At 43.8% G+C, this 27,507-nt stretch overlaps 2 protein-coding genes across 8 annotated transcripts; one reads left to right on the top strand and one right to left on the bottom strand.

Moving 5' to 3' along the window:
• Nucleotides 1-27,507, bottom strand: NOLC1 (nucleolar and coiled-body phosphoprotein 1). 7 transcript variants are annotated; one of them, XR_007471496.1, is made up of 16 exons: nucleotides 27,333-27,507; nucleotides 25,086-25,141; nucleotides 24,832-24,971; nucleotides 24,605-24,735; nucleotides 24,027-24,192; nucleotides 22,554-22,684; nucleotides 22,280-22,424; nucleotides 21,835-21,963; nucleotides 21,456-21,566; nucleotides 20,725-21,363; nucleotides 20,435-20,541; nucleotides 20,168-20,260; nucleotides 18,311-19,993; nucleotides 15,864-16,781; nucleotides 10,401-10,503; nucleotides 1-5,801 (listed from the first exon to the last, which is right to left on the bottom strand). XR_007471496.1 is itself a non-coding variant. In XM_012532539.3 (13 exons), exons 1-13 carry the CDS (start codon nucleotides 27,450-27,452, stop codon nucleotides 19,835-19,837), a joined length of 2,127 nt encoding a protein of 708 aa, XP_012387993.1. In that variant the 5' UTR covers nucleotides 27,453-27,507; the 3' UTR covers nucleotides 17,560-19,834. The 7 variants fall into 7 exon arrangements, 1 of the variants encoding a protein (XP_012387993.1); XR_007471497.1 differs by lacking the exon at nucleotides 15,864-16,781; XR_007471495.1 differs by lacking the exons at nucleotides 10,401-10,503; nucleotides 15,864-16,781 and having other exon boundaries at nucleotides 1-2,593; nucleotides 5,669-5,801.
• On the top strand, nucleotides 22,691-23,535 carry LOC101271253 (ubiquitin-40S ribosomal protein S27a-like). Its single transcript, XM_004268505.3, has 2 exons — nucleotides 22,691-22,960; nucleotides 23,261-23,535. The coding sequence occupies exons 1-2, from the start codon at nucleotides 22,738-22,740 to the stop codon at nucleotides 23,533-23,535; spliced, it is 498 nt and encodes a 165-aa protein (XP_004268553.2). The 5' UTR covers nucleotides 22,691-22,737.

The following is a 27,507-nucleotide window of genomic DNA, read 5'->3' as shown; positions in this document are numbered from 1 at the left end:
ACAAATACACACACACACACACACACACACACACACACACGTGAGACTGAAGTAAGTAGTAAAAACTGAAAAGGAGGGACTTCCCTGGTGGTGTGGTGGTTAAGAATCCACCTGCCAATGCAGGGGACATGGGTTCGAGCCCTGGTCCGGGAAGATCCCACATGCCAGAGCAACTAAGCCTGTGCGCCACAACTACTGAGCCTGTTCTCTAGAGCCCGCGAGCCACACCTACTGAGCCTGTGTGCCACAACTACTGAAGCCCACGCGCCTAGAGCCCGCGCTCCGCAACAAGAGAAGCCACTGTGATGAGAAGCCTGCGCACAGCAACAAAGACCCAACACAGCCAAAAATAATCAATTTATTTAAAAAAAAAAGTGAAAAGGAATAAAAAGTAAACCGAGAAAATCAACTCTGTCTCCCACTCCTATCCTTAGTTCTGTTTCCCAGAGGCAACCACAATTATCAGTTTCTTGTGTATCCTTTCAAATATGATCTATGCATAAAAAGGTATATGTTTGTGTAACCAAAAGTGGGGTCTGGCTGCTCATCGCTCAAAAGCCAATAAAGAAGCAAGGTTGGTGGAAAGGAAAGTTTGCTTTATTTTGGGTGGGGGGGTGGGGTGGGGGTGGGGGAGGGCAGACTCCTGTCCAAAGGCCAACTCCCCCCCACAACAACTGAATGATCAGTGGGCAAGAGCTTTTATAGACAGAGTGAGGGGGCTACATGCAGAAACAGCACAGTCAGCTCTGACAGTCATCTTAAAATTGGTCATGCGGTAGTCTGATCAGCGTCATCTTGATTGTTTTAGGTACAGTTAGTCTTCAGTTCCAGGGTCAGTTTGTTCCCATTTCCTTGAGGCCAATCCTTGGAATTGTGGCAGCTTATGTCATGGCCACAGTCTGATCATCATGTAGTTAACTTCTTCCACCTGGTGGGGGTTTCTGTATCTACAAGACAGCTCACAGTATATGGCTCAGAATATTATCTACAGCCATTGAGAAGGAAGTAAAGGTCCTTAATTATGCTTAATGACTAAACTATTATTATTTAGTTTTTTTTTTTTTAACAAATTTTGTTTATTTATTTAGGCTGTGTTGGGTCTTCATCGCTGCACGTGGGCTTTCTCTAGTTGATGTGAGCAGGGGCTACTCTTCGTTGCAGTGCACGGGCTTCTCATCACGGTGGCTTCTCTCGTTGTGGAGCACGGGCTCTAGGCACGCGGGCTTCAGTAGTTGCGGCACACAGGCTCAGTGTTGTGGCTCATGGGCTCAGCTGCTCCACGGCATGTGGGATCTTCCCGGCCCAGGGATTGAACCTGTGTCCCCTGAATTGGCAGATGGATTCTCAATCACTGCGCCACCAGGGAAGCCCTATTATTTAGCCTTGTTGGACTGTTTTCCTTTGTGTCTGTATTTTCTCACTTCTCTGATTAAACTTATTCTTTGGCTAAAGGTTTTTTTTTTGTTTTCACAGACAAAAGGCAGGCAGAGGACATGAGGGGGAAGGACCATAGGGTCCTGCTCCATTTCATTTGTATATATCTTCTTAAAGGATAGCACTTTTTCATATTATTTTTTTACTTTAAATTTATTATTTATTTACTTATTTATTTATATGGCTGTGCCATGCAGTTTGTAGGATCTTAATTCCCCAACCAGAGATTGAACCTGGGCCCTCAGCAGTGAGAGTGTGGAGTTCTAACCACTGGACTGACAGGGAATTCCCTTCATATTGTATGTTGCCTTTTAAATATGTCTTGGGGAGTGTCGCATATTGGTACATCTAGAGCTTCTGCATCTTTTTGAATAGCTGTATACTATTTCATTATCTTAGTTGCAGCATGCAGGATCTCTGTTGCAGCATGTTTAGTTGCAGCATGTGGGATCTTTAGTTGTGGCATGCAGACTCCTAGCTGCAGCATGTGAACTCTTAGTTCTATCATGCATGTGGGATCTAGTTCCCTGACCAGGGATCAAACCTGGGCCCCCTGCATTGGGAGCACAGAGACTTAACCACTGAACCGCTAGGGAAGTCCCAATTTTCCAATATTAATGACAGAACCAAACTACAGATCCAGGAAGCTCAGAAAACACCACATAGGATAAATACCCAAAATCCTGTACCTGGGCATATCATATTCAAACCACAGAAAACCAAAGTCTTGAAAGAAGCCACAGTGGGGTGCAGGGAGACCTTACACATACAGGAAAAAGATAAGAAATATGTTGAACTCTTCAGAAACCATGCAAGCAAGAGGTGCGTAGAGTGAACTATTTTAAGTGCTAAAAGAAAAAAACCATCAGGAATTCCCTGGCGGTTCAGTGGTTAGGACTCAGTGCTTTCACTGCTGGGCCCAGGTTAGACCCCTTGTCGGGGAACTAAGATCCCACAAGCCACACAGCACTGCCAAAAAACAAAAAACTATCAATCTAGAATTCTGTATCCAGCAAAATTATCTTTAGAAGTGAAGGAGAAATAAAGACTTTCCCAGACAAAAACTGAGGGAATGTGTTGCCAGTAGACCTGTCTTACAAGAAACATTATAAAATGTTCTTCAGAGAGAAGAAAAATGATATAGGTCAGAAACTTGCACCTATGTAACAAAAAAGAAGAGCGTTAGAGAAGGTATAAATGAAGATAAAATCTTTCATTTTATTGATCTATTAGTTAATTGTTCAAATAATAGCACAATGTATTGGGAGATTATAGCTTATAGATAAGTGAAATGAATGACAACAATGTTATAAGGGACAGGAAGGAGGGATTCATAATACTTTTATAAGATACCTGCACTATTCATGAAGGTATAGTGTATTTGAAAATGAACTTAGATTTGTTGTAAATATATATTTCAAACTCTAGGGAAACCACTAAATATTTTTTAAGTATAATTAGTATGCTAAGAGAAGAGAGAAAATGGAATTATATAAAATGCTTGTTTAAAACTAGAGAAGAGGGCTTCCCTGGTGGCGCAGTGGTTGAGAGTCCGCCTGCCAATGCAGGGGACACGGGTTCGTGCCCTGGTCCGGGAAGAGCCCACATGCTGCGGAGCGGCTAGGCCCGTGAGCCATGGCCGCTGAGCCTGTGCGTCCAGAGCCTGTGCTCTGCAACGGGAGAGGCCACAACAGTGAGAGGCCTGTGTACCGCAAAAAAAACACAAAACAAAACAAAAAACACTGCATATTGTACAATGCCATAAAAATGAAATTCTAGAAAAAGCAAAACTAGAGTAGCGAAAAGCACGTCAGTGGTTTCACAGAGCTAGATTTTAGGTGAGGAGATTGATTACAATGGAGAAAGAGGGGACTTTTTAGGGTGATGGAAACATTTTATATCTTAATTGTGGTGATGGTTACATGACTATATACAATTGCCAAACTTATTAAACTGTACTGTTAAAATGGATGAATCTTATTTTATGAAAATTATACCAAATTTCTAAATTGGGGGGAACCTAATCCCCAGAATTCCCCCCTAATCTAAAAATAGGAGGGAAATCTTTTTTTTTTTTTAAAAAAGGAAGAATTAGGCAACTCAGTAAGAACTGATTTGAAAAGCTCTCCAAAATACATTGTTATGGCTAGTATTTGTACAAGGAAAAAATGGCCGAGTCTGTGACTGTAATTGCATAGAATATCCTTGAAGTTTAACGAAAGAATTGGTATAAGGGCTGTCTGTGGGGAGGGGAACTGGGTGGTTGGGATAAGTGGTGGGCCTTTTTACTTTTTTGGAATTTTTTCTGGGTGCACATAATATCTAGGTAAGAAATAAACAACTAAAGTAAAATAAAACAGTTATAAAAATAAACTGAATTCAGACTCAGAATTTTAAAAAGAGAGAAATGTGACCATTTTTAACAGTCAAATTTGGTAAAGTGGGTTGTACCAGTTATATGAACATACTGCTATGTTAATAATAATATAATAATAACAACAAAAACAACAACAACACTTACTGAGTTGTGTCATGTGCCAGGAATTGTTAAGAACTTAATAACAACTTGAGACATACAGAAGTTAAGTAATGTCTCTAAGTTCATACAGCTAGCTGGAAGACGTATTGATAAATGTCTAAAGGATGCCTGGATCCTTACAGCATAGAAGGGAGTAAGATGAAGCACAGTGCTTCTCGTGGGAGTAAAGTAAGTGTGACAAAAAAAGAAAGTTTACAGTACTGGCCACTCGAGAGGCTCTGGTCTGAGAGGCTGGGCTGATACATCTAGCAGGCCCCAGAGGACATGTCCAGGGGCCGAAGACCTAAGGATCATGTCGTGGAAGTTACGCCCCAATCAGAGTTCTCTATGTTGAGTCAAAGGGAACTACTCCAGGCAGGAGTTTCCAGTCTGACTCAGGAAAACCTGAAGTATGTAAATAACACCTTGATCTCAGATGCTCTGCAATCTAGCAGGGATGTAAGTTTGATGTGTACCTTTCAGCATTTGGAAGAGCCAGGGTAGCAGAGCAGCATTCAGGGAAAAGAGAGAAAGTGGGGGGAAAACTGGGGGGTATAAGTGAGGTAGGGTCTGTGATGGCGTAATCGCCCCCATTTTATCCTGTATATGGCTTCAGGATGGAATAGGCACAGGACAGCTACTGGGTATAACAGGGTTTTTCTTCATGAACCCTGAGAATATCTCCCTGAATATCTCCACAATCTGTTGTCCTCCTTTATCTCCAGACCATCTGGTTGGGAAGCTGAGCTATTTCAAGCCAGTGTCTGGTTTTTGACACTTCACCCAATTGACTAGACCTTTTCCTGGAATCGTTTCCAGGAATCTCTATTTCCACTGCTTCCTTGGGAGACCCCCACTTTACTGATTCCTCTGTGGAAACCAACCAATTCCCTCTAATTTCTCTCCTGCATATCTGAGGACTTGGAGAAGAGTCAATTCTGTCCCCAAGGCAAGGAGATAAGGGGACAGATGGATTAGTGCATTGAGTAGCTGGCTCCAACCATTTTGCAACTTGAGGCTATAGCTGGACTACAGTTAGTTAGTATGCACCTGTGTTTTTTTCTAGACTGTATGTCCTTTCTCCTCCAATTTATGAGAACTTTTCTAAGAGCCAGGATCCATGTCTGTCACACCATCCAATCCATCAAAACCGCAAGGCTCTACCTCCAAATATATCCATTGCTCTCTCTACTACACCCACCCTGATCAGGAAGGCAGGAAACTGATAGCAACTCAAATTGCTAAAATTAACCTTTTGTTTTTTAAAGGTTAAACTGCTCAAATTTCCATGAGCTCTTTACAGTAACCCCATTTCTTTTTCTTTCTTATTTTTTTTTTTTTTTGGCTATGCCATGCAGCTTGCGGGATCTTAGTTCCCCGACCAGGGATCAAACCCATGACCCCTGCAGTGGAAGTGCGGATTCCTAACCACTGGACTGCCAGGGAATTCTAGGAAAGTTTAATAAAGGAACTATTAAACTAATAAACTGGTATAGGGAAATACAAGTGCACTAGTGGTGGCCACTATAGGCCTAGAAGGAATGAGGGAGGGGGGCCATTACTAGAATACAGAGACAGAGAGAGCTTTGTGGAGAGGGCTGCCTGGCAGGAACTGTGGCCTTTCATCAAGGGATATAGGTGCCCACAGCAACCCTGCAGATGGGGAACCAGGAGAGTACCCTGATCTCATTCTCCCCTCACCCTCTGATCTCTTACCAGTCCTCCACGTTGGCAGTGCTCCACACTGGCCAAGTTTAATCAGAAATCAGAGGGTCTAGCAGCTGGTTAAATGGTCAACACAGGTCGGCTTCCTGGAGCACAGAGCAGGGTAGAGAATGATAGAGTGGACCTGGAAAGGTAAACAGAACATCATCTTTAACCTGGATTCTTGCAGTAATCTTAACCTATAGTCTGATTTCTTCACAGCTGCCAAAGCAGTCTTTTTTTAAAAAATTGTGGTGAAATATATATACATCACAAAATTTGCCATTTTAACCGTTTTTAAGTGTACAATTCAGTGGCATTAGTTCTATTTACAATGTTCTGCAACCATCACCACTATTTCCAAAACTTTTTCATAACCCCAAACAGAAACTCTATCCATTAAGCAATGATTTTCTATTACTTGCACTTCATGCTCCTGATAACCTGCAATCTACTTTCCAACTCTGTGAACTGGCCTATCCTAGATATTTAATATAAATGGAATCATACAATATTTATCTATTTATATCTGGCTCCTTGCACATAGCATAATCTTCACAAGGTTCATCCATGTGGTAGTATGTATCAGAACTTCATTCCTTTGTATGGCTTATTAATATGTCATTGTATGCATATACCACATTTTGTTTGTCCATTCATCATTGATGCACACTTTGGTTGTTTCTACCTTTTGGTTATTGCGAATAATGCCGCAATGAACATTATCATACAAGTATTTGTTTGAGTCCCTATTTTCAATTATTTGGGGTTTTATACATAAGAGTGAATTTTCTGGGTCATATGGTAATTCTATGTTTAATTTTTTGAAGAACCCCACAACACAGTCTCTTAAAAATATAAACTGATGTTGTTAGTCCCCTCCCTAAAATGCTATATTGCTTTCCAATTTCAAAACTTATTGTAAAGTTACAGTAATCAAGACAGTGTAGTACTGGCGTAAGGGTAGACATAGATTAATGAAGTAGAACTGACAGCCAGACATAAACCCATATATTTATGGGCAACTGATTTCAGACAAGAGCCCAAAGACAATTCAATGGGAAAAGAATAGTCTTTTCAACAAATAGTGCTCGGACATCTGGACATTGACATGCAAAGAATGAAATTGGACCCCTTACTTACATACACACAGAAAATTAACTCAAAATGGATCATAGGCCTAAATGGAAAAGCTAAAAGCATAAAACTCTTAAAAAAAAAAAAAGGAGTAAATCTTTGAGACCAAGGGTTAGGTAAAAGCTTCTTAGATATGACACCAAAAGCATAAGCAACCAAACTAAAAATAGATTAAACTTCATCAAACTAAAAGCTTCTGGACTTCCCTGGTGGTGCAAGGAAGAATCCACCTGCCAAGGCAGGGGACACGGGTTCGAACCCTGGTCCGGGAAGATCCCACGTGTCGTGGAACAACAAAGCACATGCGCCACAACTACTGAGCCTGCGCTCTAGAGCCCACGTGCCACAACTACTGAATCCCGTGGGCCTAGAGCCCGTGCTCTGCAACAAGAGAAGCCACCGCGATGAGAAGCCCGCACACTGCAACAAAGAGTAGCCCCCGCTCGCCGCAACTAGAGAAAGCCTGTGTGCAGCAACGAAGACCCAACGCAGCCAAAAGTACATAAATAAATAAATTTATTTAAAAAAAAAAAAGACTCAGGATGTTCCTTGACACTACAGATCCCCCCTTCACCAGAACACACAGGCTCTCTGAGAGGCTGTCAGAAAGTGGTCAGGTTTCCTGACCACCACAAGTCCATGAAGTCTAGAAACACCAGCAAAGAGACATTATACCATCAGGAATTCTTCCACTGGAAAATAATAAATACTATCATCTATGTTTCCAGACTTTGTGGACATCCTGTATACAGACTAGGACCACTGTCCTGAACAAAATCCAGTTCTGCTCTACTGTCCAGCCCACTCCAGCAGATTCCAGCAGACAATTTATCTTTCAAGGTTTCCAGTGATTCTGACTTTTTCAGAAACCCTCAGGCTATCTGGAAGCTCACATTTGAATTCTAAATATGGGCCAGGTTCCAGTTCTCGCCTTACATGACTCCTCGGCCTCTGCATAACTCATGTTTCAGTGCCTACCAACATCACAGGACCCTTTAAAAAGCTCTATAGTACACTGAGTTATTTGTAGTGAGGTGGATGGACCTAGAGTCTATCATACAGAGTGAAGTAAGTCAGAAAGAGAAAAACAAATACCGTATGCTGACACATATATATGGAATCTAATTAAAAAAATGGTTCTGATGAACCTAGGGACAGGACAGGAATAAAGACACAGACTTAGAGAACTGACTTGAGGACATGGGGAGGGGGAAGGGTAAAGTGGGACGAAGTGAGAGAGTAACATTGACATATATACACTACCAAATGTAAAATAGCTAGCTAGTGGGAAGCAGCTGCATAGCACGGGGAGATCTGCTCGGTGCTTTGCAACCAGATAGGGAGGGTGGGAGGGAGACACAAGAGGGAGGGGATATGGGGATATGCGTATGCATATAGCTGATTCACTTTGTTATACAGCAGAAACTAACACAACATTGTAAAGCAATTATACTCCAATAAAGATGTTAAAAAAAATAACCATCTTATGAATGGATAAAGAAGATGTGGCACATATATAAAATGCCATATTACTCAGCCATAAAAAGGAATGAAATCGAGTTATTTGCAGTGAGGTGGATGGACCCAGAGTCTGTTATACAGAGTGAGATCAACTCGATGCTTTGTTATGACCTAGAGGGGTGGGATAGGGAGGGTGGGAGGGAGACATAAGAGGGAGGGAACATGGAGATATATGTATACATATAGCTGATTCACTTTGTTGTACAGCAGAAACTAACATAACATTGTAAAGCAATTACACTCCAATAAAGATGTGAAAGAAAAACAATGAAATAACCATCTTAAATGTGTAGGTACCCAATAACATAGCTTCAAAATACATGAAGAAAAAGCTAACAGAACATAAAGGAAAAATAGACAAGTCCACCATCATAGTTGTTTCAATTTTCCTCTCTCAGTAATTGAACAAATAGAAAAATCAACAAAGATGTAGAAGATTTGAGCAACACTATCAATCAATTTGCCCTAGCTGACATTTATAGAACATTCCACCAGCAACAGCAAAATACATATTCTTTTCAAAAGCATGTGGAAGAGTCACCAAGAGAGACCGTTTGCTGGGCCATGAAACAATCTCTATAAATAAAGAAGGATTGAAAAATCAATATCAGGTCAACTATAGACCTAAACAAGGAAAACAAATAATAAAGCCTTTAGAATATAATATAGAATATCTTTATTATCTCAGGATAAGGAAAATTTTCTTAACACACGAAAGTACTAATTTTGAAAGGAAATATTAATAAATACGTTATATGAGTCAGAAATCCAATAGGAAACAGATGACACACTCAAATTAAAATGGTCTGAGAGGGACTTCCCTGGTGGCACAGTGGTTGGAGAGTCTGCCTGCCAGTGCAGGGGACACGGGTTCGATCCCTGGTCCAGGAGGATCCCACATGCCGTGGAGCAACTAAACCGGTGCACCACAGCTGCTGAGGCCCGTGCGCCTGGAGCCGGTGCTCCGCAACGGGAGAAGCCACCGCAATGAGAGGCCCGTGCACCACAACGCATAGTGGCCCCCGCTCGCCACAACTTGAGGGGGCCCGCGCACTGCAACAAAGACCCAACACAGCCAAAAATAAATAAATAGATTAAAAAATAAAATTAAAAATAAAATAAAATAAAGTGGTCTGAAACAATCTATAAGGATGTTACCATCACTTGGGCAAAAGCAATGAGAGTAAGGAGCAGGTTCAGAATCCCCAAGGGAAAGTTTATATAGGAGACTGTTATTTTTTTTTTTTTTTGGCTGTGCTGCATGGCATGTGGGAACTTACCCCAACCAGGGATTGAACTTGTGCTCCCTGCAGTGGGAGCACGGAGTCTTACCACTAACCACTGGACTGCCAGGGAAGTCCCGAGGAGACTGTCTTGAGGGGAGCAGTGACTTTTGATTTGAGAACACAGCAGTTTGGGGCTAGGAAAAATAAATACCTACTCTCGTTCTCCACCTTCTTCTGATTTCCTGCAGGGGCACCCCATTGGCCAAAACCCAATCAGGAGCCAAAAAGCAGAGAGCCCAATGATGCAATTCCTAGAGGTCAACCTCCCTAGGCAAAGAGCCAGTGGAGAAAGGTGGATGGTGTATATGGAGAGACAAATGCAAGATATCTGGCATATCTGACTAAATAAAAAGTAAGCTCTCTTTCATCAAAAAAAAAAATACAATAAAGTAAGGCAAGACAGAACTGAAGAAAATATCTATACAGCATAAAACCAACAAAGGAACTGTATCCAAAATATATAAAAAACGCCCACAAATCAATAAGAGAAAAACAGAAAACCCAACAGAAAAATGGATGAAAGACTTAAGTAGACACCTTCAGAAAAGGAACTCCAAACAGTCACTAAATATATGAAAAGGTGTTCAACCTCATTAGTAGTCAGGGAAATTCAAATTAAAACCACAATAAGATATCATCCCACACCCAGAAAACTGGAGAAAATTTTGATTTGACGTGACTTACCTAGTGCTGGAGAGACTATGGAACAAAAGGAACTCTCTTGAGCTGCTGATGGGAATGTAAATTAGTAAATACCTTTGGAAAATTGGCATTACATGGAAGATTGAAGATGCACTTACCCTATGACCAGCACTTTCCCTTCTAGGTTTAAATTCAGGGAACTCTTGCACATGTACACCAATAGATACAAGAGTGTTCACAGCAGCATCACAACTTGAATGCCTGTTAATAAGTGAATTAGTAAAGAAATGGAAGTATACAAGACTATATATTCCTTAGGGATATATATATATAAAAGGCCCCTCTGTGCCAGGCATTAACCCTTTATTTGTTGGATTATGGAACAGTTCAAGGGAGGTGGTGTGTGTGTCTTAGAAAGAGGTCAAGGATTTGGAAATGAGAGGAGATATTCAGAGGGTACAGGCCAGCAACTATTTCCCAACCAGTATTAATATATTTCAATATTTTAACAATTGGTACTTATTAATGTTAATACTGGCTTAACATTCAGCCTTAACATACATACAAAGAGGGAATTTAACTGTGCTGGCAACATTCTGCTTATTAGGCTGAGAGATGGGTATGCAATTTTTCAATAAATTATTCTTTATACCTTTTTACATTTCTTAAATATTAACTAATACATTTTAATTTCACTTAAAATATATGTCACAGTTTACAGTAGTAAAAATAAGACGCTTTGCACAGCTTGCGGGATCTCATTTCCCCGACCAGGGACTGAACCTGGGCCATGGCAGTGAAAACCCAGAATTCTAACCACTGGCAACTAGGGAACTCCCAAGACACAGTTTAAAATTTAAGAATGTTATTAATTGCATCATGTTAGTGAGGAGTTATGTGCTTTGTACTCGTTCATCAAGTTGAGATCTAGCTTGAAAACAGAATTTGAGCTCCAGTTTAATTTAGGTTTTTTTTTAAGCACTTTATTTCTTCCTAATCACAAAAATTCTAACTCACAAGAATAAGGCATCTGGAAAGACAGCAAGTGTTGAGTGGCTGTCAGATGATTCTCTCTGGTTAAATTAGACTCAGAAATTATAGACTAATTTATCAACGATGAAAGACTACTTTGGGACTTCCCTGGTGGCGCAGTGGTTAAGAATCCGCCTGCCAATGAAGGAGACACGGGTTCGAGCCCTGGTCTGGGAAGATCCCACATGCTGTGGAGCAACTAAGCCCATGCGCCATAACTACTGAGCCTATGCTCCAGAGTCTGCGAGCCACAACTACTGAGCCTGTGTGCCACAACTATGGAAGCCGGCACACCTAGAGCCCATGCTCCGCAACAAGAGAAGCCACTGCAATGAGAAGTCTGCACACCGCAATGAAGAGTAGCCTTCGTTTGCCGCAACTAGAGAAAGCCAGTGCACAGCAACGAAGACCCAACACAGCCAAAGATAAATAAATAAATAATTTTTTTTTTTTTTAAAAAGGAAAGACTACTTTGAGTTCCTTAGTATGTTGATGAGCATATCCTAAATTCTAAGGTTGAATATTTCAGTTTGAGAGATGAAAAACGAATAATTGGAAGAGTGTTTTTTTATGTTCTGGTACAGCATTTGACTATAGTTTTTAAATCCCCCAAAAAGAAAAGGTCATCAATTTCTTATCCTTGAGTGAAGCAAATCATCAAGTGCTAGGAAAGTGTCAATCTCGTGGTAATAGAGACCTAATCACCAATTTGATCTTCTTAAGCATCTTGACATATTAGCCAGTACTTTTATAGTTCCAATATTTATTTATTTATTTATTTATTTGCGATACGCGGGTCTCTCACCATTGTGGCCTCTCCCGTTGCGGAGCACAGGCTCCAGGCGTGCAGGCTCAGCGGCCATGGCTCACGGGCCCAGCTGCTCTGCGGCATGTGGGATCCTCCCGGACCGGGGCACAAACCCGTGTCCCCTACATTGGCAGGCGCACTCTCAACCACTGTGCCACGAGGGAAGCCCCCAACATTTTTTAAAATTGAAGAATAGTTGATTTACAATGCTGGGTTTAATTTATGCTGTACAGCAAACTGACTCAGTTATACATATATATATTCTTTTTCATTCTGGTTTATCACAGGCTATTGAATATAGTTCCCTGTGCTATACAGTACAAAGTTGTTGTTTATCCATCCTGTATATACTAGTTTGCATCTGCTAATCCCAAGCTCCCAATCCTTCCCTCCCCTACCCGCTCTCCCCCTTGGCAACAAGTCTGTTCTCTATGTCTGTGAGTCTGTTTCATAGATATGTTCATGCTGTGTTTTAGATTCCACATATAAGTGATATCATATGGTATTTTTCTTTCTGACTTACTTCGCTTAGTATGATCATCTCTAGGTCCACCCATGTTCCTGAAAATAGCATTGTTTCATCCTTTTATATGGCTGAGTAGTATTCCACTGTATATATACACCACATCTTTATCCATTCATCTATTGATGGACACTTAGGTTGCTTCCATGTCTTGGCTATTGTAAATAGTGCTATGAACACTGGGGCACATTGTATCTTTTTTTTTTTTTTTTTTTTGCCACATGCACACAGCATGTGGGATCTTAGTTCCCCGACCAGGGATCGAACCTGCGTCCCCTGCAACGGAAGTGTGGAGTCTTAACCACTGCACCCCCAAGGGAAGTCCTGTTTTTGAATTAGAATTTTCTCTGCATATATGCCCAGGAATGGGATTGCTGGATCACATGGTAACTCTATTTTTAGTTTTTTAAGGAACCTCCCTACTGTTTTCCATAGTGGCTGTACCAATTTACATTCCCACCAATCGTGTATGAGGGTTCCATTTTCTCCACACCCTCTCCAGCATTTATTATTTGTATGAGAGTCACTTAATGCCTTACTCTTCCTCACTGCTCCCCTACCTCCACCCCACCAACCAAGTTCTAGTTTTTTTCCTAAATACTTCTCAAATCTATCCACCTCTCTCCATCTTCTCTATCTTGGCACCACTTTAATTCAGGTCACCAAAATGATCTCTCTCCTGGCCTACTGCAGTAGCCTAACTGGTCTCAAAATATCCGCTCCAAATCCCTTCAGTCTATTCTCATGCTAACCACATTTGGCTTTTCAGCATGCAAATCTGTCACCAGCCTTTAACACATTCGGTGATACTGATGGAATATTTAATGTTAGTTGATTACTGTCTGTATTGGTAATTCTTTTATATATTTGAAATTTTCCCTAATTAAAAAAAATGATACCCACACATACACTCACTGTTATGGACTGAATGTTTGTGTTCCTCTGCCCCCCAGAATTTATATGTTGAAGCCCTAACTCCCAACATGATGGTAACAGTAAGCAGGGCCTTTGGGAGGTAATTAGGTTTAGATGAGGTAATGAGGGTACAGCCCCAAAATAGGATTAGTGTCCTTGTAAAAAAGAGACCAGAGGGGGGCTTCCCTGGTGGCGCAGTGGTTGAGAGTCCGCCTGCTGATGCAGGGGACAAGGGTTCGTGCCCCAGTCCGGGAAGATCCCACATGCCGTGGAGCGGCTGGGCCCATGAGCCGTAGCCGCTGAGCCTGCGCGTCCGGAGCCTGTGCTCCGCAACAGGAGAAGCCACAACAGTAAGAGGCCCGCGTACCGCAAAAAAAAAAAAAGAGAGACCAGAGAGCTTACTCTGTCTCTCCCTGCCATGTGAGGACATAGCAAGAAGCCTTCTGAAAGCCAGGAAGAGAGTTCTCACCAGGAACCAAACAGGCCTGCATCTTGATCTTGGACTTCCCAGTCTCAAGAACTATGAGAAACACATTTCTGTTGTTTAAGGCACCCAGGCTATGGTATTTTGCTATGGTAGCCCCAGATGACTAAGACACGCACACACTCTTCAACAGCTTCCCACTGCCTTCAGAATAAAACACGCCTTACAAGGCTCTACATGCCCCGGTCCCTGCCTCCCTCTCAAGCCTCATCTTATACTGCTCTCCTCCTTCCTCTGCCTTTCAGCTGCACAGACCCCTTCTGGGGTCTCCATCATGTTCCCTCTCACCAAAAGGCCTTTGCACATGCTGTGTCTTCTCACTGAAAAAAACACACAGCCCTGCTCATCTTGCACCACTGAGACAGGCTGGGACCTGGGACCCTTTACTGGAGTGCTTGCACCTAGACAAGCAACAGAATACCAAGAAACTATAAGGGACTATGAACAATAAGATACTAAAAGACGACAAACCAACTGCCACTTCTGAGGAGCCAGGAGCAAAAGCAGGGTACTCTGCATGATCCCAGCACCGCCAAGCGGGTGGGCAGACCACCTAAGCCACTCCTTCAGCCTAACCCACCCATCCACCCCCACCCTCACACCGCTTAAGGAACAAGCCCACCCTCCTCGGAGAGCGAGCAAGGGAACCCGTTACTTGTTTTCCCTCCTTTGTGCTACAGCGTGGGTCCCATTAAAGCCTTGCCTGAATACCTCGTATGGTCTCTTATCAACTTCTATTGATTAAAGAGTCCAAGGACCCAAGTCAGTAACATCAACACCTTCACCTAATTAACTCTCACCTTCAAGTCTGGGCTGAAACATCACTTCCTCAGTGAAGACATCTATTACCACAGTGACCCTATGTCCTGACTTGCCTGGGAAAGTCTCAATCCACACCTGTTCCTCTCAGCCTAATTATCAATCTCTCTCCCTTCATTCTCAAAAACATCCCAGTTTAGGGACTTCCCTGGCTGTCCAGTGGTTAAGACTTCGCCTTCCAATGCAGGGGGTGCAGGTTCGATCCCTGATCAGGGAGCTAAGATCCCACATGCCTCGAGGCCATAAAACCAAAACATAAAACAGAAGCAATATTGTAACAAACTCAGTAAAGACTTTAAAAATGGTCCACATCAAAAAAAAAAAATCTTTAAAAAAAAAAAAAGCATCCCAGTTTAGATGATAAATTACATGGCTACCCAGTCCGTGAGGAAGTATCACCACTATGTGGGCTACTTTCCCCTGTCACATGTGCTCACAGCTCTTCGTACCTTGCCCTCATTGTACTGAAGTTTATATTTATACATTTATTTGTGTGGATTAATATCTTTGCCCCTCATTAGACTGGGTAAACTTTGGTTGCTGGGACTGTGTCTGGTTTTTTGTTCATTCATGATTTTGTTAACATCTCTCACAAATTACGTGCCTGGTATATAGTAAGCACTCATATTTACTGAATGGATGAATTTCTGTGTCTGACAGGCTAATTTACTGAAATACTCTGTACCCTACCTACCCTCCAATACACTTAGAAGATGGAAGCCTGGCATATGTTCTCCTCAATCCTGCTGGGAGAGGAGGGGAGACAGAGGAGAGAGCACCAGGGCCTCTGAGCTCCCAGGCATAGGAAGGACACAGGTCTGCAGTTTCCATAAGCAGTGGGACCTGTGGCTGGCCCCCCTTATGGGAGCTCCAGTGCCCTGTTGGACCTGAGGGGAAAGTTGGGAGTTCCACATGAACATCAGGGTTCCTCTATGAGCCATGTTGCCTGTTGCTGGTTTTCAGGTAACAGATGACCTCTCATAAATGACAGACTCTCCTCTCCACTCTCCAGAACCAAGGGTCCTCAAACTAGGACCTACGTCTTATTCATCTCTGTATCCAAAAGCTCATAGCAGGTGCTCCGAATTTGTTGAATGTTAAGTGGGGTAACACAATGCCAAGCTTCAACTATAGAGTCCAGCTCCCTGCAGTGTGCAAGGGCCCCACCTACTGGCCTCTTCAGTAATTGCAGACAGCTTAAGCCAGCTTTGCATGAGGCAGGGGGATAAGGACTCAGTTGTCAGTAGGGGCTTTGCTTTCCCTGCAGCTGTATTTAGTGCCAGGAGCACTGCATTGGACTAGCAATCCCCTAACACACTCAGGAGAACAAAATAAAGTATTAACTCCTCACTTGGGTACAAAAGGCCATTGCTACTGAATCCTCAGACAGTATTAACCTGCCCCTACTTACCACACATCCTCCACCTGATCCATCCTAAAGGCTCTCTTCTCCCACTGGGAACATTTCTTCTTCCTTTCATGGTATGTGCCTTCTTCCCCCCTGGCAGCTGCTACTCTCCTCAGAATCCTGGGCCAAGGTCAGTCTTTTGTTGCTGTCCCCTTGGGGGTGCTACTCTGACCCTTGGTGACAGGACTCAGCATGGTGTACAGAACTGTTCCCATCTCTGACTTCCCCTATTAGACACTGAGCTCTCAGGGAGTTCTATGGCTGGTACATAGTAGGCATTCAAACACTCTTAGTATTTCAGAGCCCCCAAATACTAAGGTTGAGACACCATGATCTAGTTAATATCCACCTAACAGGATTGGGTAGTAGTGAGGATATAACCTGTGAAACATAAAGCCACAAAAGGATATTGGAAAGTCTCCTGCTTTGTGTCCATATGAGGTACACTGCAGATGGGCATGAGCCATCATGTGTGTGATTCACTTAACGTGTGGATTTCAGCAACACTGCCAGAACCCATCAGCATAGGTAGGAATTCAGGTCCCTGAAACTAAACAATGAAATGGATAAATTAAATGTGGTATATACATACAATGGAATATCACGCAGCCTTGAAAAAGGAGATCCTGCCACATGTTACAACATGAGTAAACCTTGAGGGCATTATGCTAAGTGAAATAAGCCAGTCACAGAAGGACAAATGCAGATTGATTCCACTCATGAAATATCTAAAGTAGTCAAAATCATAGCAATCTGTTGCACAACAATGTCAGTGCTAACACTAATGAACTATACACTTAAAAGTGGTTAAGATGGCAACTTTAATGTTGTGTTTTTTTACCACAATTTTAAAAAACTGAGCATTTTCATTTACCCAAGTGGCAAAGATAAACTTAAGTGTTGGCAAGAGGGCAAGCAAAGAGGTACTTTCATAAAGTGTTGTTGGAACTACAAGTTGGTACAATGGTTTTGGAGAGCAATGATGAACAAACGTTAAATGTACACATCCTCTGACCCAACAATCACTCTTAGACTATTTCCTATAAAAATACCCACACAAATACTCAGTCTCACATATAAAATATCCACTATGGCACTATTTATAATAACAAAACACTTAAACAACCTGAACAGCTACCAATAAGGTACTACTTAAAATAATTTATGCTACTTCCATACAATGGGGTCATTAAAAATGAGCTCCAAAGTTATGAAACCCTGCATATAGCAAGCTACTCCATATGTGTGAGGAGAAAGGGGAGAGGATGCATGTAGTAGTACACACAGTGAAACTCTCTGGAAAGAGACAAAAGAATCAAGTCCCAGAAAACGGGGATAAAACGGAAATTTAATTTTTACTTTATACTATTAGATTTAACAAGTACATTTGAAAATGAAAGTATAAGGGGAGGAAAGAAAAATTACCAACTCATTTCTTTTCAAATGCTCTTAGATTAGTGGTTTTCAGCTCTGGTTGCTCTTTAGAATCACCTAGGAGCTTTAAAAAATCTTAACTCCCAGAATCCACCAGAGAGCACCAGGATCTGACTCAACTGATCAGCAGATGGGTCCCTGGGTATCAGTGTTTTTAAAAGATCCCCAGATAATTCTAATTTTCAGCCAGTGTTGTGAAATCACTGATTTTGGCCAGGGTTTTGCAAACTGTAAAACGCCAGATAGTAAACATTATATCCTTTGTGGTCACATAAAGTCTGTCACTTTTTTTTTTTTAAACCCTTTAAAAAATGTAAAAGCATTCTTAGCTCCTGAGCAACACAAAAACAAGCCATGGACTGGATCTGGCCCATGGGCCACTTTGCCAATTCCCCAAGTTAGACTACGCACAGGCTGGTCTATTGCCTGGACAAGGCACCATGAGACAAGGTATCATGAGATAAGGAATAGTCAAGAAGGCTCCACACTGAACCCACAAGTCTGGGCCCCAGCCCTCCAACTAGCAACCAAGTTGTTCTGTTTTGAGTGGAGGTGGGAGAGCTTTGGACTCACATTAATAAAACTCCCAAGATACATTATAAACCAGCCAGCTTATTACTTTTTAGTAAGATGTAGAACTTTTACCATGAAGACTGAATACGTATGTCAGCGTGAAGAGCACATTTTCTTCCTAGAGGCAGTGACACAGAAAACCAGGTTATCTGTGGAACCCAAACAAGGGGAAGCTATCCTTAAGTTACAACTCATCCATAAAGCTAGGGCACACTTTCCCAACACAGGGACAGACCAGCCCCAGAGAACTTGGAGAACTCGTCGACTTTCCTCCCTATCTACTCTGGCTGAGCACTGCCAACAGTCATCTCCTACAGCTTTATGATCAGCCTGCTTGGCCTAAGAGTCGTATCTCTGCTCACTGTTTTTTACTGTTATCTCCACTGTTACTGAGAATCAAGGTTCTGAAGGGGGCACATCAGTTGCTCCCGTGCACCAACTACAAGACACAATAATCCTGTTAGGATGCTCTCCCAACACCAGTCTAACTCAAGTATTACCAGATAAAATGCTTTGTAATGATTCTTCTCATCCTCCATTTACAGGTTACCTATAAATTCACTTGAATAATGTAACCTAATTTCTACTGAGGATTAAGGTTTTTAATTATAGGTTTTCTTCTTTCACTTTCTTGATCAGTGATTCCCAACCATGTAGGAGTTAATGAAACCAAGAAACTAATTTTGTGTCACCACTGCTACCAAGACAGAAATACCAAGTGATATGTGCTTTTCAGATTAAATTAACGCTATTTTGTTCTCTAAAATGTAAAAAAATAAGATGTAGCCCTCAATTTAGTATTCGACACTCTTAAAGGTCAAGCCAATCAAAAATTGTCTTTGAACAATAAAAAAGTTTATGCTTTCAAATTAAAAAACACGTATCGCAAACATTATGTAATAATAAAATTATAGCAAACGAAATATTCAGACTGACCCCACGGCATTCACACCACACCAGAATTTTGCCTGAAACAAAACAGTAAATTTTATCCGCCAAAGTAGGTAAGTCCATGCTGGCTGAAAACTTCAGTCCTAGACCCCACGAATGAGGTACATAGTTCATGCTTAACAGATAAATACATTAACCAGTCTTAGCCACCCCTCACCAGGGCCCTGAGGAGTAGAAAGGATGAAATGTGGACACAAGCACTCCCATAGACAGAATTCTCCAATTATAAAAATTCATAATGTGACCTTTACCACATCTTGGAAGATAGCTGAGATTTTAATCTGTGAACCCACCTCTGAAAACCACAACAAAAATCAATAAGAAATAATCTAATGTAAAATATACAAATTTCTCAGTATGAGAACTTCCACAAAACAGGGAGAATGACAACTAAAACAATTTTTCTTAAAAAAGAACACTCCCCTTACCTTGTCCTTGCTACCCAACACTCAAAAACAAATCTGTACAAAACCACAAACACAGAAAAGGACCTTAGACGATGTTACAACGCAAAGCCTTCAGACCTAATCTAAACTGCTCTCCTCACTGAGACCCTCCCCCGATAGAGCTGAGGGTTCCCAGGTCCACTGGGGAAAGTGAGTGGTCTCAGATCATCACCCCTGCTGTGCTACAGATGGTCCACGGTCACTCGCTGTCAAACTTAACAGAATTGACTTGGACAGAGATGGAGCCTCCCCGGTAACTGCCCCGCTTCTTCTTGGTTTTCTCATGCCGGAAGGATTTGCCTTTGGTGAACTTCAGAACTTGATTGGCTCGCTCCCCCCAGTCTCCGGTTGCACCCCGCTGGTAAGTAGAGACAGGTGGTTAGCACACAGAAGGACAACGCCAGGGCCCTGTCAGTTTCTTCTCCCTGCTCCAGGCAACCCGAACCCAGAGAACCTCCTACCAACCAGAACCAAAAGCTACCCTCTCTCACCCCACCCCCTCAAGAATGGTGAAGACTCTCTCTCTCCTCACCTTGGCATCAAAGGAATTGTCTGCCACTCGAGCATCCACCTCAATCTCCTCCTCCCTGATCCTTCGGAATGGGGAGGATCCCCTTCGTTCTCCCTGAAGAAGAATGAAGCAGGAAATTCAGGATGGAGTGGGCTTCTGGTCAGGAAGGCCCTCCAGAGCTACACCCACAGCACGTATGCCAGGCCAGGCAAAGGGCTGTCAAGGTGCTTTGCAATTTTTCTTTCTACTCTAAACGCTGGCTCCTGAGAGGAAAATAAGGCAACTTACTTTCTTCCTTTTAGGAAACGTGTTGGGGGTCTGGGGCTTTATCTTCTTGGCTAGAGGAGTCTCTGCCTCCTTAGCAGCCTCATTCTGCTTCCGCTTCTTTCCTGAACCTACAAAACAAAAGGCCAGACTCAGGAGACCAGTTTCCTGTCCCTCCTCCCAGGGTCCCACACTGAGGGCCTCCAACTAACTGGAAGCCAGTCATGGGCCTCAGCTCCCTATCCCACCCCCAAGAGTAGAGCCCATCCTGATCTGGGGGACAAACCCAGGAGGCAGGTTCTTTGGATACAGACCTGGCTTAGCAACTGCCACTGCTGCCTTTTTCTTGCCCCGCTCCTCCTCGTTGCTGTCCTTGTCTGCTTTTCCATTCTGGGCAGTCAGTGCAGAGGTGCCATTGGCCTTGGCGGTTTGTGGTCTTGGAGTGCCCTTGGCCTTGGGCTTCTCCTCTTCCTCCTGCTCACTGGAGTCCTCAGAGGAAGAAGTGCTGCTGCTCTCGGCCTTTGCTTTCTTCACAGAGGCTGGTTTGGAAGGGGCTACAGTTCCCCCTGCCTTCTGTGGCTTCTTTTTGGCTGGGGGTTTAGGCGTCTTCTCGTCCTCGTCTTCCTCGCTGCTGGAGCTGTCTGAATCAGAGCTGCTGTCCCCACCACCCTGAGAGGCCTGCCTGGCAGGCAAAGACGGAGCTGCTTTGGCCATCACCTTGGACTTAGAGGTGGCTACAGTCTTCGTCTTCTCCTCCTCACTAGCACTGCTCTCCTCCTCGCTGGAGGAGCTATCAGCCTTTCTGGTCAGAGGCTTCTGGCCAGTGGCTGCAGGCTGCTTGGGAGTTGTAGCTGGCTTAACCGCAGACTGCTTGGGAGTGGCAGCTGGCTTACCTGAGGAATTCTTGGTGGTACTGGCTGGCTTAGCAGGAGCTTCATCAGAACTGTCGGAGTCTAGACAGAGAGGATGGAGTGAGTATCTCCCCACATCAGACTGAGGGGAGCCCTTGGAGCTCCCACTGCCCTGAGGGCCTCCTATGCCTTACCTGAGCTGTCTGAAGAGCTCTCTGCTGCCTTCTTTGCTGGAGCTGGTTTAGTAGTTGCTTTGGAGATGACTGCCTTAGCTGGGGGTCTCTTTTCTTCCTCAGAACTTGAATCTGGAGAGAACCTATGGCATTAGGCTGGGTCCAGAGTCCCAATCCAACCAGGGGCAACGAAAAGAAGGATGCAGGGAGTTCCCTGGTGGCCTAGTGGTCAGGATTCCAGGCTTTCAGCGCTGTGGTCCGGGTTCAATCCCTGGCGAGGGAACTGAGATCCCAAAAGCCGCGCGGCACAGCCAAAAAAAAAAAGCAGAAGGGACAGAACCATTTCCCTCCCTACTCCTCATACGCTCCCCAGACCCACTCACCACAGGTGATGACTCACCAGACTCGTCGCTGCTGTCCTCACTGCTCTCCACAGGCTGCTGCTTCTCTGCAGCTTTCTTGGGAGCCTGAATTCCCAGGGACTTCTTGGGTGGGGGAACAGAAGGCGGGGGAACTGAACTATACGGACCTGTTTAAAAGGGACAGTGTGGTGGTTTTAAAATATATACACAAATTCTTTGATACTGCTTCCTTCTAGAAATGGAGCTTAATTCCCTATCCTTTGAGGGTGGGCTAGGATTAGTCACTCATTTCTAACAAATAGACTACGGCAGAAATGATGGCATGCCATTTCTGAGTCTAGGTTATAAAAGGCAACGTGGCTTTCTCCTTTCTCTGGGAGAAGCTGGCTGACACATGCCAAGGTCCACGTGGTGACTGCAGAGGTCCTCCTGCCATTGGGCCCTGGTCACAGACGTCCAGCTTGACTCCCCGTGTCCAGTCACCTGGTTTTTTCTTCATGGGTTTTTTCTTCTGCTCTTCCTCCTCCTCCTCCTCACTGGAGGAGTCCTCACTGCTGGAACTCTTTTGGGCAGGAGTGGCAGCTGCTTTCACTGGGGCCTTGGCCACAGCTTGCTTTTTAGGTACAGTCTGCATCACACAGAGAAAATCAATTACCACAGGAAAATACTGACCCAACCAATCCTGCCATGCAATGGAGACCCCCCAATTACCAACGTCCCCAGTCCCTTCTTTCCTGCTAGATATTAAGGTCCGTACCTTCTTAGATACGGCTGCTGCTTTCCCCTCCTCTGAGTCATCATCACTGCTGCTGCTGCTACTGCTGCTGCTGCTGTTACTACCAGCTGCTTTGCCATTGACTACTTTAGGTGCTGGACGAGCTGGTATACCTAAGAAAAAAGAAATAATGTAAGCGAGTACAAAGACATCTTTCGGATCCACCATGGGCAGTGGTGCCGCCGCCAAGATGCAGATTTTCAGGAAGACCCTGACAGGGAAGACCATCACTCTCAAGGTTGAACCTTCAGATACAATAGAAAATGTAAAGGCCAAGATCCAAGATAAAGAAGGAATCCCTCCTGACCAGCAAAGACTGATCTTTGCTGGCAAGCAACTGGAGGATGGCCATACTTTGTCTGACTACAACATTCAAAAGGAGTCCAAAGGCTTCCCTGGTGGCACACTGATTAAGAATCGCCTGCCAATGCAGGGGACACGGGTTCGAGCTCTGGTCCGGGAAGATCCCACATGCTGCAGAGCAACTAAGCCCGTGTGCCACAACTATGTGCCCGCTCACCTAGAGCCCATGCTCTGCAACAAGAGAAGCCACTGCAATGAGAAGCCCGCACACCACAACGAAGAGTAGCCCCCGCTCACTGCAACTAGAGAAAGCCCGTACGCAGCAACGGAGACCCAACTCAACGAAAAAAAAACTAAATAAATTAAAAAAAAAAAAAAAAAAAGAGTCCATTCTTCATCTGTGTGGAGACTTCGTGGTGGTGCTAAGAAAAGGAAGAAGTCTTACACCGCTCCCAAGAAGAACAAGCATAAGAGAAAGAAGGCTAAGCTGGCTGTCCTGAAATACTGTAAGGTGGATGAAAATGGCAAAATCAGTCGCCTGCGTCAGGAGTGCCCTTCAGATGAATGCGGTGCTGGAGTTTCCACGGCCAGCCACTTTGACAGACACTATTGTGGCAAATGTTGTCTGATCTATTGTTTCAAGAAACCAAAAGATAAGTAATCGTATACTGGTTAATAAAAGACAAGAACTAATGAACAACAATAAAAAAGGAGTATCAAAACATTAAAAGGCCATAAAAACCTCCTTCCTATTAGCACAGAACTTGGGAGTCTGTCAATTCTCTTGCCTCTGGAGGAAGCATGAAGGAGAATGCTGTGGTTTACTACATCAAAGGATGAATTTCTTGCCCAATTTCAGGAATAAACCTGTCTTCCAAAAAATGATATGATGCAAATTATTTGAATATGCCCTCTGAAGTCTTTAAAACATGTTTTCCCTCACTGCAGACTATTTCTGTAGTTACTAGTCCCTAACAATAAAACTTTTTACTTACTAGGAAAATGTTTCTTTTTTTAAAAAAATGACACCAGTCAATACTTCTAGTTCAACATCCAGTGCCATTTCACTCCTGTGCTGAATTAAGGGATTTTCACATCAGTCCCCAGGGCAACCTGGTCTCCAGTCCAGCCTCCTAGGAACATAAACAATACCTGGTTTGGCTAGGGCTTTAGCCTGAGCTTTAGCTGCCACGGGTGTTGTCTTTGGTTTCTGGTTCTTTGGCACCTCATCTTCTGAGCTTGAGTCAGAATCAGAATCAGAGCTCTTGGCCTTCTTAGGAGGAGCTTTGACTGTCTTGGCTTGGGGCTTAACTCCCTTCTGTGAGAAAACACACAACCAGGAGAATCAGCAAGAGTTTCAGGGCACCCAAAGGACATCCTAAGGTAGAAAAGCTTCCTAGGTGCCCCCTTTTTTAGGCCTTGTCGCTGCCACTCCCTGTCTAGAGTTCCCTGTACCTGTCCATAAAACATATTCTCTTACTCTTGGAGTCCCTGACAGTATCCCAGAGAAACCCAATACTGCCAGGCAAGCAGAACGGGTTGAATTTCCTCTAGATTCAGGGCTCAACTTCAACCTCACATAATCCTTCCCAAACCTCATACTTCTACAACCTCCCTGAAAAACCATGTAATCACCTGTTGTATACCTAACACCATCAAGCTAAAAACCAAGATTTTAGTTTCTTCTTTCCAATCCCTTAGCAATCCCTTTCCTTCTCAAAGTTGCAAACCTGGACAGGCTTTTTCTTTTTGTCCTCCTCCTCATCATCACTGGATTCTTCACTGCTGCTGCTGCTCTCTGATGCCTTGACTGCAGCCTTTCCAGGATGCTGAAGCAGACTGGCCCGCTTGGCAGGTACAGCTGAACAAAAGTACAGGTCCCAGTAAGAACCAGAAATTTAGCACAGACAGCCTCCAAATCCTTTTCCTGGAACCACAACTCCCTACTGGGTCTTACCAGCTTTCTTAGCGGGAGGCCCTTGGGTTTTTTCCTCCTCACTGCTGTCCTCACTGCTGTCACTGGATGAAGTCTTCTTCTTAGCCTTCTTAGTCACTGGTCCATTTGCCTGTAACTTCCGCTTTGGGGCCTTGGTGGACCTGTTGGGGTAGATTAGGCTAACTCCTGGGGAATCAGGACCTTCCCAAACCAAAGAACACAGTCCAGCCTACTTGGGGGGAGAAAACAGCCACACTAGCACAGAGGATACTTACTTGAGCCAGAAACTATAGATGTCCAAGAGGGAAGAGGCATTGGCATCCTGCTGGGTCTGTAAGAGAAAAGAGAGCAGAGTAAGAAATTTTTAATTTGATATAAATGTTACATCTCTGTAAGACTTCTCCTACTTGCATAAATTAGGAGAAAAATATTCTATTTACGTATTTCCCAGTTTTTGGTATCAAAAACTTGGGCTATCCCTGTAGTCTCTGGCACCATCTATCTATTCCCCCACCTGTCAATCCTATTTATCAAAGCCTTTAAAAACATACATTCCCTTTACTCTAGCAGTGTACTATCTAAGAATTTATCCTTACCCATGAAACAAACATCTACACAGGAGGATGATTGCGGCAACGTGGTTTATAATTCCAAATCACTGGAAACCATCCTCCAAGAGAAGACTAGTAAAAATCTATGTTACGTATTCAGTACATAATTGCATTCAGCTATTACACTGATATAGATTATAAGTTGGTAACCAAAAAGTGGCAAGGCGTTACAGTATATACAAAAATACTGGCTCAAAGTTAGATGAGTAGATGTGAAACTCACCTCTGCCAATTATTAATGTGTGACCCCGAGCAAATCACTTAATCTGGGACTTCCCTGGTGGCGCAGTGGTTAAGAATCCACCTGCCAATGCATGGGACATGGGTTCGAGCCCTGGTCCAGGAAGATCCCACATGCCACGGAGCAACTAAACCCATGTGCCACAACTACTGAACCTGTGCTCTAGAGCCCTCAAGCCACAACTACTGAGCCTGCATGCTACCACAACTACTGAAGCCCGTGCACCTAGAGCCCGTGCTCCACAAGAGAAGCCACCGCAATGAGAAGCCTGTGCACCGCAACGAAGACCCAATGCAGCCAAAAATAAATAAATGAATAAAAATTAAAAGAAAAATAAATCATTTAATCTTTCTGAGACTGTTTCCTTCCCTGTAAGATAGATGACACTACACATCTTATTAACTTGTTGAGAAGATAAAAAATAATGCATATAAGGGGCTTAGCATCTGGAAATAGCATCTTGCCCTTAGTAAACCCTCCAGAGATTAGTTTTTGTCACATAAAAAAGATTTCTGATTCTGAGAGGCCCAATTCCATCCAGCCCACTCTCTGCAGCCTCCCTAACAGTCAAAACAGTTCCAATATGAAAGCAGCTGTATCAGATCACATGGCAGGCTGCCCCAGCTTAAGGCAGCCCTTTCTGAGGCCGATCTGACTCTCAACTTGCATAGCCTGATTCTACCACAAAGAACAAGCCTACCTTCTTAGTCAAAGACTAAGACCACTAAGGACTACCATACCACTCCACTCTACCCTCAAGGTGTTTTCTCATGCAGTCATGTCTTTCCTTGAGATGTAGATTCCAAACCTTTCACATTCCTGGTCATCTTCCTTTTACTTGTTTTTTGGAACATCCTAAGGTACAATAACTAAGATAACAGCTTTCACTCACTGATGCTTCCTGAGCACCAGGCATCGGTACTGCCACTTTGTATATGTACATATCATGTTACTCACAAAAATCCTATAAAGTGGATGATGACATCCCCATAGAAGTAGAAACAGATTCAGGGACGTTAAGCAAGCTGCCTGGATTATACATTTCAAAAATGGCAGAGGCTGTTCCCAAACCTAGACTTGTCTGATGCCATAAGTCAAAGATTCAAGCCAACAGCTATGCCTGCTTTGTAGAGAGAACTATGATGCTCAATCCTGCTTCAGTAAAACGAAAAGCAGAACCCTGCCTCTACTCGTTCATTTTCTTCTTTAATAACAAAAATCCCAGCCTTCATTATTTCTAAAGCAATTTTACTTATCTTTTGAGTCCCGGGTAAATTCGATTGAGAGTTAAGGTCAAGTCACGCTCGGCATCAGCCAACATAAAGCCCAAAGAAAGAACCAGGAGCCTCCAATGCCTCCGGTGGGGCACGACGCTGCCGCCTCGCCGCACTCCGCCAGCCACGTGACCTAGGCCACGAGGTTCCCACGCGGCCACCGCCGCCCCACTCACCAGAAAAAAGCAACAAAGCTCAGCGCCATATAGTCAGACATCGTGGAAGAGACGCTGAGACTCCAGGCTTTCCGGCCACCGCCGAGTGCTCGGCACAAAGGCCTGGCAGACACTGGGCTGGCGAACCCCACAGACCTCCCTACCTGCAAACCTAAGCATGTCAGGGCCCGGAGCCCTGTAGTCATCCCACCCCAGCCCACGAATCATGCCCGGGACTCACAGCGCCTGTTGCCTTGGCGAACTTGTTGGCCACGTCCGGGAGCTGGTTATCGCGCAGAAAGCCGAGCACGAGGGGATACAGGTCGCTGGGAACCACGCGGCGTAAGCCGGCGTCCGCCATCCTCTCGGCAATACGCGTCACTACCGTTGCCGACGCACGCGACTCAGGAACCCGG

The sequence above is a fragment of the Orcinus orca genome, chromosome 14 (genome assembly GCF_937001465.1).
Source record: "Orcinus orca chromosome 14, mOrcOrc1.1, whole genome shotgun sequence".
Taxonomy (NCBI): domain Eukaryota; kingdom Metazoa; phylum Chordata; class Mammalia; order Artiodactyla; family Delphinidae; genus Orcinus; species Orcinus orca.
This window is presented reverse-complemented; position numbering and strand designations above follow the sequence as displayed.

What these genes read in the sequence shown, in the direction of transcription:
- LOC101271253 (XM_004268505.3), top strand. Translation starts at nt 22,738, where the DNA reads ATGGGCAGTGGTGCCGCCGCCAAGATGCAGATTTTCAGGAAGACCCTG. An exon ending in CATTCAAAAGGAGTCCAAAG is followed by an intron (nt 22,961 to 23,260) that starts GCTTCCCTGGTG and finishes AAAAAAAAAGAG; the next exon opens with TCCATTCTTCATCTGTGTGG.
- NOLC1 (XM_012532539.3), bottom strand. Translation starts at nt 27,452, where the DNA reads ATGGCGGACGCCGGCTTACGCCGCGTGGTTCCCAGCGACCTGTATCCC. An exon ending in CAGCAGCCGTATCTAAGAAG is followed by an intron (nt 22,425 to 22,553) that starts GTACGGACCTTA and finishes TGTGTGATGCAG; the next exon opens with ACTGTACCTAAAAAGCAAGC. An exon ending in GAGCTCTTCAGACAGCTCAG is followed by an intron (nt 21,364 to 21,455) that starts GTAAGGCATAGG and finishes CTCTCTGTCTAG; the next exon opens with ACTCCGACAGTTCTGATGAA.